The 12,810-nt window shown below is 41.2% G+C and overlaps 1 protein-coding gene across 1 annotated transcript in view; it reads left to right on the top strand.

Moving 5' to 3' along the window:
• Positions 1–12,810, top strand: part of adgrb1a (adhesion G protein-coupled receptor B1a) — a 158,034-nt gene that overhangs the window by 108,959 nt on the left and 36,265 nt on the right. Inside the window, 1 exon segment of the mRNA XM_036590196.1 lies at positions 1,091–1,217. Coding sequence (XP_036446089.1) covers positions 1,091–1,217 — 127 coding nt within the window.

The following is a 12,810-nucleotide window of genomic DNA, read 5'->3' as shown; positions in this document are numbered from 1 at the left end:
TGCTGTAAAGTAGTTGCCATCTTGTGAGCTGTTTAGAGGAACGTAAGTTTTCTTCCACTGCCCAGCAGCCATCATACATTTCCATCAGCAGCACACCTGATTTAGGAAGCTAGGCATTGAATGATAACTACAAATAATACTCAGCTGCTACAAGGAAAGGTTTGGAAATGGCTAAAACACTGATGAACATAAAAACACCACTTGTCAAATTAAAAATTTGCTTTTATTCAATTCGTGTTTTGCTTAGAAAAAATGCTTACTGTCCAGATAAACAGACAGTTTAAACTTCCTCACATGCTTAAACTTTTGCACAATACTTGCACAGTATGAGAAGCACTATTTCTCGTGTTAATATTATTTGTATTTTTTCTATGTGTATAGTTAGCAAAAAATAATTTAATAAATAAATTAAATAATGCATGCTTGTTGTCCAAATAATTTTTGATATGTTTAAATATATTTTTTTATTATTATTTTTTTACATAACTAAACTTTTGCACTGTACTGTGTATTGCTGTTTTTTTTTCACAGAGTACCAACTTTTACGCTTCAGATATTTTATATATATATATATATATATATATATCATTTTCTCACGTGTCTATATATATAAAAGTACCATTTATTACGCTTCGGCTAATTAGCGGCAGCAGCGGTGTTAGCAGCAGTACTAGTAGTTGTAATAAGTAGCATTAGCAGCAGCGGTAATAGTACCAGGCCAACGCTCGCGTATTCCGTCTTACGCTCTTTCTTTTTTTCTCTCCCGGCTTATTTTCTTCGCTTCTGCTCTCTCCCGTAGCTAACCCGGCCGTGCAGAAAGCAGAAGCGTGCACCGCTTCGCGTCCTCGCTGCGTCTCCGTGTTCACTGCGCTGAGCGACGCTCCGGCTAGCAGAGCGTGCGGAGCGCGTGGATCGGATTAGGAAAAAAGGAAAGGAAAAGCACGCGCGCGCACCAGCTCCAGCGGCAGCAGCAGTATCAGCACAGGGGGATTTGATCTTGCCTGTTTTTCAGTGCATGTGATTCACCGCAGCGCTTTTTTTCTCTCTCTCTCTCTTTCTTTCTCTCTCTCTCGCTCTCTCGCGGCTGCAGCTCGTCTCTGCTGGGCTCGTGGTCTGGCCGCGCCTGCAGAGCCGTGCCCATCGACTCGTCCAGGACCAGATGTGTGTGTGACAGACTGTCCACCTTCGCCATTTTAGCGCGCCTCAGCCTCGACGCGGTAAGTACACGCTCCTCTCTCGCCTGCTTTCACACTGCTGGGGGGGCAGCGGAGGGGGGTGGGGGTTACAAACGAGACGTTTTTGGCTGTGATTTGAATGTCTGCTGTTTCTCTCTTTCTTTTTTCCTTTTTCTTTTTTTTTTCAAAGCCGTGCACTATAGGCGTCGTTGTCATTCCGTATCAACAGATCCCTCTATCTCTCCCCCTCCCCCTCCCCCTCTTCCTCCTCCTCCACCTCTTCTTCTCCCCCCATCGCGACATGCCAGGCTCATAAAGAGCACCCCTCCACTTTGATGGGGACGGATTTTGGCATATAATTCTGTAACATACACGCCACAGAAAGTGACGTCAGCGGCTGCTTTTGATGCACAGGCCGTGCACATGCATTTGATTTGCATGCATTAAGTGCTGAGCTGGAAAAGATAATGAGGGGTGATTCTGTGATTTTGGCAGCCTAATAATTTGTGCTACACCTGCATTGTATATGGTGCAGATCTCTCATTTTGTTCTGCGGGCTGTTGCTCTTGTATCAGAGAAGGACACATTTCTGCTGGTTCCTTTATGAGATGTGTAAAAAAAAAATCAACTATCCGATGCACTTCATCATGGCCTTGGATTGACAGCCTTGCATAAATGTCCAGTAGGCATATGCGTGGATCTTCACTGAAAGAGTCGACCATGTTTCAGTTTTGATGGGGAGACAGGGCAGTGTCTTTGTGTGGCTTTTTCAGTCAATGCGATTAGTTATTATTAGACTGGAAACTGCCTCTGAAGCAGTTTGTTCACTAGTTGCCCTGGTAACAGCACTGGGCAGCGGAGGCTCTTAAAGCTATAGAAGGCCCCATAACGTTGCCTTTGTGCTGCTTGGCCCAGATCCCCAGTAGGCCGCAGAGCCCCAGCAAGGGAAGAAAACCTACTGAAACACCCAGCCACCCCACCCTGCAAACGCTTACAATAAGGGCCCTGCGATTCAGACAGCCAGGATGTTTTTGATTTGTCAGATGTTCGGTTGTCATTGTTGGAGCTTTAAAAGTGTTTTGTTCTTTCTTTTCTGTGTTGTAGCACTGAAAAGGAGGCCTTGGCCTGGGCCTCAGCTGGTCTTCCTGCATAAATCACCGGAAATCTTTAGACTGAGCTCTTCAGCACTCTGGTCTTGGGGTGCAGAATGTGGGCACCAGCTTGGCTTTCGGAAAACAGAAGTGTTTGATGTTCCTAGCTCCATCCCCGAGCACAGATTGCTCAGTGTGCGAGGACAAGCTGGTCTTGGGCTGTGCTTTAGATTTAGAGTCCACACACTGAGGCAAGAATGCCTTTCAAATCTGTGCTGGGCAATGCTGGTTGCTTTGTGTGTCTCAGAGAGCCCCGCTGTGGGATTCTGTTTTTGTATCTCAGATTTGCATTTAGATTCTTCCCTCGCTTTGCCATGGCCTGTACAGTAGCGCTGTGCTAATCTCGCTCCACATGCAATGTCTGCCTGGCCCTGGAAGGCGCTCACCGCCCCCCTCCTCCATGTGTCTAGCCCTATACCTGGGCAGATGGCAGCAGACTCGGGGAGTGTCGCAGTTAGCTCGTTACGTTCCTCGTGGGAAGCATATTGGGGCGATTTGATTGGTGGTGGCGCGTGCCAGCCAAGAAGCTCGCTCCTCCTTCTCCTCTCTGGCTCTCTGTCCAGACCCCCGCTGCTACGCTGCTAATTATTCCTGACACTACACTTGCCACCTTCTGAATGGCCCATCCGACAGCTCCTCTGTCTGCAACTAGCCTCCTACAGCTTTGGAATGATAAAGAGCCAGAGAAACTGGCCATAGCCTCCCTTTCTGCCTTCTCGCACTCTTATTCTCTCTGACTTTCTCTCATTCTCTGTCTCTGCTCTTATTCCCACATTTTCTCTCAGTAATGAGTATACAGAGACAGTCTATACTGCAGCCATTTTATCCAGCCTTACTCTGTAAGCAGTGGCCTATGTTTGTGTTAAAGACAGTGCATACTAATACATTCTAATACATTCTAATACTAATACAGTCTTATTGCCCTGAGATTTTGTGTTTTAAGCTCCTGTCTCTATGGTTACACTTGTAAGCTGTTGGTAAAGGCACTGAGATTGCATGAGCGTCAACAGAAAGGATGTGGTCAAGGCTGAGGACCAGATGTGTGTATGTATTTGAGAAGATGCAGTGTAGAATGGGCCTTAATGCAGCTACAGTGCATCTGAAATTAGAGTTACATTAACCAAGGCTAATCATAGCTAATCATGGAGACTGTGCGCAAGAATGCCTACTGTTTGCACTACTTAGCTCTGAAGTCATGCATCATTTTGTTGTTGGTGGCATGTCCAAATAAGGAACTCCAGGCCTGATCAGTTTTTCTCTATGGAATAAATGAGTGTTGTTTTCACAAACTGTCTCAAGCGTAACATGTAGTGAATAAAAATGGTTTAAACCAGATACATTATGTCAAAATATAGCCCCAAATGTCACTGAATCCTCTCAATTACAAATTACATACACTGACCTGCCACTTCATTAAACACACCTCATGCCTACACTTTGTTTATTTTATCAGCTCTACTTGCCAAACAAGTGCACTTTGTAGTTCCATAATTACAGACTGTAGTTCATCTATTTCTCTGCATACTTTGTTAGCCCCAACCCCAATAGCACCACCACAGAACAGGCATTATTTGGGTGGTGGATCATTCTCAGCACTGCAGTGACACTGATGTTGTGGTGGCATGTTAGTGTGTGTTGCGCTGGTGTGAGTGGATCAGACACAGCAGTGCTGCCAGAGTTTTTAAACACTGTGTCCACTCACTGTCCATTCTATTAGACACTTCTACCTTGTTGGTCCACCTTGTAGATGTAAAGTCAGAGACGATAGCTCATCTGTTGCTGCACAGTTTGTGTTGGTCATCCTCTAGTCCTTCATCAGTGGTCAGAGGACGCTGCCCACAGGACGCTGTTGGCTGGATATTTTTGGTTGATGGACTATTCTCAGTCCAGCAGCAACACTGAGGTGTTTAAACACTCCAGCAGCACTGCTGTGTCTGATCCACTCAGACCAGCACAACACACACTAACACACCACCACCACATCAGTGTCACTACAGTGCTGAGAATGATCCACCACCCAAATAGTACCTGCTCTGTGGTGGTCCTGATAATTAAAGAACAGGGGGAAGGGGGCTAACAAAGTATGCAGAGAAACAGACGAAGTACAGTCTGTAACTGTAGAACTACAAATTGCACCTATATGGTGAGTGGATATGATAACATGGACAAAGAGTGTAGAAACAAGGAGGTGTGGTTAATGAAGTGGCTGGTTGGTGTACACACTACGAGCATGCTAACAGTCCTCTGCATCGACAGTGAGTATACAGTTAGCAACTTTAGTGTTATTATATAACAACGCTATTTGTAGGCTACAAGTGCCAAAGCAACGGAACCACCACATTTGACAAAGCTTGCTGGTATACGTGGGGTATTTTGGTTAGGTTTCCAGTGCTATGATTTGGGAATGCATCATATGTGTATATAAACATGTGTATATATATGTGTATAGCATACTCGGCATGCATCGCCTGAACATTTCAACATTCTGATCTTCCAAAATATGTCATCAAATATTGGTTTAAAATGTTGCTTAAATCTAAACATCTGTCCAATTTGGATTTTTTAGGTAAAAATCTGCCAGTACTGATATGATTCTAGTATCAGTGCACATCCCTGGTTGTGATGTCAGTTAAGTGTGCCATAGTGTTAGCTTGCATGCAGCATGACTTATTTTGATTCTTTACAGATTGTCTGTGTTAGAGGATCCAAGGGAAAACATATGGCAAAATGTAGTTTGGAACATGTATTGTGAGCGAATATTAAGGCCATATCCAAACATACATAATGCACTGTACATTCTCACAGACGTGCTTCTGGTTAGTGTTGTTCTGTTGGTAAATATTCTTTCAGCATGTGCTGAGGTTGTGCCTCCATGTAGCTCGTTGAACTGTTAATATTGTTAAAGGAAGTCTCCCAGTAACATGATTTGGAGACACTACTACTAATTTTTGCCTGACTTTAAATTCACTCAAAACTAGTCACCACTAGTTGTCCAGACTTTGGTCTGCCTTCAAATGCATAAGTATGAGGCAGAGTAATATCTTGTATTTTCTCATGTGAACCATATATTGTGCATTAAGACTCCTATTTGTGCTGAAATAAAAGCTCAAAAGGCTTAGTACCTCTAGCCTTGCGAATAATAATTCAGTTTTTAAACATCATCCTATTTTAATGTAGCTCATTAGAATTATCTAACAGTATCAGAGTTTTCTATTTTTGTCAGTAGAAGTATCTAAAACTGGTTCAAAACATTGAACACTGTACACTGAAAACCTTTACATTGAGTTGCATAATATGAAATCACTGCGCAGAAGGGATAGCTTTGAGTCCTGAAATATTCTTGGCTATATTACCAGAATAGCTGTAATTATTCATTAACTGAAACAGAACAATCGATTATTATTCTCCGCCAATTCAACTGGATTGACCCGCTAAAACACTACAGCACTGAATTTCCCTGAATTGATTAGAAACTGTTTAGTTTAGTTGCTTTTCTGTCAGTTTAACATTATCACACTCATTCTATACTGTGATTGAACCCACGTTGGAAGCTGTTGTAAAGCACACCAGACAAACACTCTTAAAAAGATGGTTCTTCAAGAAGAAAAAGGTTCTATGAAGAACCATGAACACTTAAAGAACCCTTTGAATGATTCAAGAGTTCTTTGTGTTATGAAATTGTTCTTCAGATTGATGGGGCAATGTGCTGTAGATGGTTCAAAATAGCACCCAAAAGGGTTTTTCTATCGTTACTAGCTTGACATTGTAACAGTAGAAGAACCCTTTTGGGTGCTATATTGAACCCTTTTCAAAAAGGTTATATAAGCATAATAATAATATAGAAGCATCTATAACACATTCTGAAGAACCCTTTCATAATGCAAAGAAGCCTTTAATCATGCAAAGTGTTGATGGAAGTGTTCATGGTTCTTTATAGAACCTTTTTCTTTACTGAAAAGCTCTTAAAGAACCACCTTTAAGAGCGTGGAATCTACCAAAGCGGCTTATTTTGGTGAGGTTGACAATCTTATGATGTCATTTCCATGCACAGCAGTGGCTGTATTCATATTTCAACTACTTATTAACACCCTTGTAATTCAGAGGATGCAGTGACATTCGGGTGACAAATGTACAAAAAAAGTGACTTTTGAGTGTGGCTTTCTGTTTTTTACATAGAGAAAAGAGTCATATACAAAAGTTTAGGCACCCCTGGTCAAATGACATGCTTTGTTGATTTTCTATATGAAAATAAATGATCACATCCTCTACAGAGAACACATTTCTGCAAATGTTAATATAGAATTACTGTTTATTTGCTGAATGAAAGACACTGAAAAAAAAATAATAAAATGTGGTCTGCAAAAGTTATGGCACATTTAATATTTTATGTTTTGTAATATGTTAAACTCAGCAAATAAATAGAAAATGTGCAGTAAAATTGCAATCAGAAGAATGCCATATTTAAATGTGTTCCCAGTAGAGGGTGTATTAACTTACCTTCACTTAGAAAACCAACAAAACATGTCATTTAACAAGGGGGAGTTCAAATGCTTGCATACAACTGTACACTGAGAAAAAAGACACAGGGAAATGTACCCTTAAAGGTACGATAATAGTCTAAAGGTCCAATTATGTACTGTAAATTGTTTTTCCCATGGGAAAAAAAAGTACATATTTGTTCCTTTTTTATGTATTAAAGCAGAACAATAAAATAAAAAGCCTGGAGTTGAGTCAGAGTGTATGGAGACAGTACAACTTAAAAAATGTAATCTTAATGCAATATGGTGCTATTATGTTTCCTAAATAAATGTGGTGAAGATGTACCCTTTGAGGGTACCACCCCAGTGACAGTTTTTTTTTCTGAGAGTGTATGTCAAGCCCTACAAATTGCTGACACAAATTTATAGGTCTTCAGCCTGCTGTTTACAAGCAGCCAGTCACCTAGCTAGTTACGCCATGTGCAAGGAAAGCCCCTTTCGTTGAGATCTGCACATGCACTGTAGTCAGAACAACCTGAGAAACATGTTTTTTGTGCATTATTGAGCCAAACAGTACAAACTATTTATGGGTTTACTGGTGATTTCAAATATGTTTTTGGTAACTTGACCTTAAGTTTCAGGATGTTAGGTCTCATCCCGTTAAACAGATAGGAATCTGGTCTTGTATGGCTGGAAATAACTGCCTGGCGGCTTTGCCAAGATGGCTGGGACTGGAGTGGACTTTCCTATAAGGACTTTGGCTTTGCTTGGTGCAAGAATCTTGCTTTGTGTTATGCCTAACAATCACAACCTGGTAAAACCACTGAACATACAGCCTCTTGTGTCTTATTGCTTTAATCACAAGCACAAAAGATAGCTTATGGCATTTTGAATCATAAGTGTTATGTCTTACTGTTTGTGACAGAGACATTCAGCCATGTCTCTCAGGCTTGTCACCTGATCTGCAGGAGCAGCACCTTCTGCATTGTGTGTTCTGAGGTGTCAAATACATTTCACTTGCTGACTGAATGGATCACGTTACTTAATGCCTAGGCACCATGTCAAGCAGAAGTTTCACCTGGGCTAGAAAAGCCATAGCAAAGGAATCTGTTCTCTCGTTTAGGGAGGGGAATGTGTACATGGCACTTGTTTCGATCTAAGGAATCAAATGACCAGAGGTGTGCTAAGATGAACTGAGAATTTTTACCAAACGTTTCCTCTGTGTACATGGAACTAACTAGGACTTTCCTCCGTTCACTGTTTTGACGCACAGTAAAAATGCTGAACTCTTGGGTTGGGATGTAGAGATACTACTGAATGAGTGATACAAGAATTGCCATGGTGTGTTTGTCATACTGGTGACAGGTGCAGAACCAACTAGGTAAATGCATGTCTTTAAGCTTTTAAATACTCCCAACATGTTTTCCTCCTTTTTCCCCCATTTTTTTTTCCATTTTGTTGTTTTTTTGTAACTTCTAAAAAAAGATACAGACCCAAAATGGCCTTCTGTATGCTTTGAAGGTTCAGAAGAAAACAGAACAAGACAGCAAAATTGCTTTTATACTCAGATATACTCTAATGTACCATTAATAGAGCACTCAAACATTCCTAAATGGGAATTATACTTAGTTACTACATAATTAAACTGTCAAGATGTAAAAAAGAAGTAATTCAGAGTTTGATGTGAAATTCTCAGTTCTAAAGAAACTTACAACAGTGGACCTGATAAAGAGAACATGTATAATACTACAATTCATCTGGATCTATTTTACTACTCTGTGCTGGTTTGAATTTTGGGGGTGGTGATGTGTTTCTCTGCAACACCACTTTCTATGTTCCTATTTACTGTGTAATGCTAAATACTGTTTGTAAATGACCATTAACTATTTATTGCTGAAGAGTTCCTGTAAACACATTAAAATAACCATTTCTGATTCATACAAAAAAATTGAGGATGCTATGATCAACCCTCCATGTACCAGTATTCCCAGAAAACACAAGAAGAGACGAAACGCCACTCGAACATGCTACAGGCCTTGCAGATACACAAAAACCAAAGAAATACACTTTATGGCCAAAAGTATGTGGACACCTGACCGTTTACACCTGTATGAGCTTATTGGATGTCCCATTCCAAAAACCTGGGCATTAATATGGAGTTACACACCTTTATGGCTACAACAGTCTCCACTGTTCTGGGAAGGCTTTCCATATGATTTTGGAGTGTGTCTTTGGGAATTTGTGCTCACTGGCTATGTTTACATGCAAAGAGTAGCGCTTAGAGTAAACGTTACCATGACAGCGAACCTCACGTGAAGTCCAGTCCGCGTGAGATGAGTTTCCAGTTGGCGCGCTTGTGCTATTAATTGCTTTAAAATGATGTCAGACTCGGAAAAACGTGCTTCACATGTACTTATAAAGGAAGCGGCGAGAGGAAAACGTCGTGTTCTGAGACTCATAAGTTGGACGTCCGTCCCACCGCCGTCTTTTAAAGATCAGAGCATAAACTTCGTCTCCTCTGCAGACCAGTTTCTGCTCCGCCATGTTGAACGTTATAAACTTTCGCCATGACGCGACGCACATGCACAGAAAATACTTACACATTCCGATTGGGATGTAATCGGATTCAGGTGTTTACATGGCTATTATTCTTCTATTTAACGGATTATTTGGAGGTTTACCCACCTCGTTCAATCGGATAGAAATTGTATTCCGAATGGCCTCAATCAGACTAGACTATTCCGATTGAGGTGTTTACATGGACGTATTCTATTCCGATTTAGCTATTAGTCGGATTATTAACGGATTATCAGGCTGCATGTAAACGTGGCTACTGAGTCAAAAGAGCAGGCCTGAGAAGGCCTGGCTCATAATCAATGTTTCAGTTCATCCCCAAGGTGTTCAGTGGGGTTGAGGTCAGGGCTCTTTGCAGGCCACTGGTGTTCCTCCACACCAAACTCAAATCATGTCTCACTTTGTGCAGTGGGGCACAGTCATGCTGGAACAGGAAAGGGCCTTCCCCAAACTGTTGCCAAAGTTGGAAGCATATAATTGTCTCAAATGTCTTTGGATGCTGTAGCATTAACATTAGTCTTCACTGGATCTAAGGGCCTGAGCCTAAATGCTGAAGAACGTGTCTGTTGTATGTGCTTGATGTAACACGCCTGTTAGCAATGGGTGTTGCTGATTAGTGGGGAGGTGTTTACACATACTTTTGGCTATATAGTGTATATTCCTAGGAAGGAGCTGATCCAGTGTTTTTGCTCCTGTTCTGAGCACTTAAATGTTGAGTACTGGCTGATACTGTGTTTTCATAGATAATACAGCCACATGATTTAGATACATGCTAGTCTGCTAATTAATACTGCATTAAAATACTTTCATTATAAGCGTAGGCATAACGTGACATTCTAGATGGATATGTTTTGCTTTGTTTTTGAACAGATACCCATTTTATAGTGTGATGAATACACCATGATTTAATGTGCCCCTAATGTGCTCGTAGTAGCCTGCTCCTTTCTTTTTGGTTTCTGTCTTTTCTTTATGCTGGTGCAGCTGCTTTTCACAATAGTTTTGTTTTTTAACCAGTCACAAGTGAAAAACATGGTGGGATTGTATTTTGTGCCATGCCGTTCACAGTAAGTGACAGAAAGTAGTCTAGAAATGTGTAGCCCCTTGTTAAATGTGCCAGTGTTAAGTTGAAAGGTGGCTAGTTCAAACACAGTAGAAACACTGGCGCTGCAGACCGTGCAAGTTTTCATTTTCCACTGTATTACAGCTCAGCTCTGCAGACATTTGCTGAAGATCTTCTGAAAACATGCCTCACTGTTACAGGTTGTGGATAATGCTTGTAAACATCATGTTTATGAAAGTGATGTGAATAGAACACAAGAAAAGACGTAAAGGATTGGAACTGGATCAGGCCTAATATATCCCAGCGTTTCTTAACCCTGGTCCTGGAGGCCCCCTGTCCACATTTTACTGCTTTCCCTGCTTTAATACACACACTTCAACTCAGTATGAGATTGTATATTGAGCTAATTAGTTTAATCAGGTGAATCTACTCCCAATTTGTACAGTTTCTAAATGTTTATGAAATGGCATTGACAGATATGTACACACAAAAAAATATCAGATGTCTGCATTGACCTAGAATCCCTATATCAGTGCATCCCTACTTAACAATATGTTCTGTATTAAATTATTTAAATTTTATCACGAGACGATGTACTAGTAGTGGGCTGAACCTGTATACCACTTGAAATTCGTCTTCAAATATGAGTTTCATCATAACCGCAAACAGTCATATGCCACTTGCACATACACACAACAGGTATGACTACTAAGTGCAGATAACACATCCTACAAACAGTGCAAACCATGCTATTATTAGCCTAATTAGCTATAACATTTTCCAAACAAGAAATTTTGAAACTGAAGTTGGCTTCTGTTGTTTACTGTTTTAAACAATAAAAATATGTTTATATATATTTATATATATATATATATATATATAATGTTTATGTATCTATCTACATCTATCTATATTATCTATCTACACTGGCTCATCATGCATACATGCAGGCCTATGTCTTTGTAGTTTTCAGTGCTGAGGGGCGAGCTCGCTGCAGTGCTGATTAATCAGAGGGATTTAATTAACTTGGTTCTGCATGGCCATCGGACCTGGACACAAGACAGGCTATAAACTCAGCCCATTATCTGTGTGTGTGTGTGTGTGTGGGCATGTGTGTTGGGGCTCCGCAGAGCCCTTGTGTCAGTTTGTCCTGTCTTTGCTACAGTACCTTTCTGCCACACCTCTGAGAGCACACAGCATGGCCACGTGTCCATTTCTCCCTGACAGCACACTTACAGGGCAGCACTGGGGGCATTTGTGATTCACTGTGCAACCTTTTCTGGAGTTCTTCTTCAGGACATGCTCATCTGACATCACTTACTTTTTTAAACTGAGATCAATCTATGGTCTTTGCAGTTTTGGTCTTTTAGCCCATGTATCTTTTGTTGTTTGTGTTTAAAAGGCCCTGGACAGCTTGTTCAGATACATGGCAACATGGATTCAATCCAGCAGATATTAAATCTAAACCTGACTGTCTCAGCCAGGAAGCTCAAACTGGGCCATGGTTGGATCTTCCAGCAGGACAGTGGTCCAAAGCACACCTCAGAAACAACACAAAAATGGTTCACTGACTACAGAATCAAGGAAATCTGTGGATGAGCAGAGTGGGGAGATTCCACAAGCATAGACCCCAGAATCTGAAGGCTCTGGAGAGATTCTGTGTGGAGGAATGGAATCAGATCCTTTGCCATGTGTTCTTCAGTCTCATTAAGCATTAAAGGAGAAGACTCAGACTTTGCAAAGGGAGGCTGCACAAAGTATTAAATGAAAGGTGTGCCAATAATTGTGGATTTGAAAAAAAAAACCAAAATACTAAAAAGATTTAGATTTCATTATATTTAGTAATTATTATACTGTAATATATTTTTGTTAATATTTTGAATGAACAATCAAAAGGAAACACAGTAAAGAATGTTATATCTCATATTTCTCCTGTTTATAGTGGTGCCAACATTTTTGCAGGGCACTGTATCGACCAGCCCTAATTCACATGTACTAATGCACATACACACTCAGCATGCAGTGCAGCTGATGGCTCACACGAGCAGCGCCCACCTTTAGTCGGGTTAATGCTGCATCCACCACTGCAGTGGCCGCTGTTTCTCAACCACATCACCATGGCAACTAAATCTTTGGCTGCACTAGCATGGAAATGGCGTGGTGGATTGCAGAAGGGTTATGGTTACCATCTGTGTCTGTGTAGTTTGCTTCATGTAAGCTAGCTATGTTGTGGAGACTGTGCAGCAGGATTGTATTTTAGGATCACTACACTGCTGCTCTCTTCTCTAGCCTCAGGCCCTTTCAGCCTTCAGCAAGCGGCTCCTCGCCGAGTCACCTTCATTTCACCTTGCTCCTCAGCTGGAGCCACGTGG

This window comes from Colossoma macropomum, unplaced genomic scaffold, assembly GCF_904425465.1.
Source record: "Colossoma macropomum unplaced genomic scaffold, Colossoma_macropomum, whole genome shotgun sequence".
In the NCBI taxonomy this organism is placed as follows: Eukaryota; Metazoa; Chordata; class Actinopteri; order Characiformes; family Serrasalmidae; genus Colossoma; species Colossoma macropomum.
This window is presented reverse-complemented; position numbering and strand designations above follow the sequence as displayed.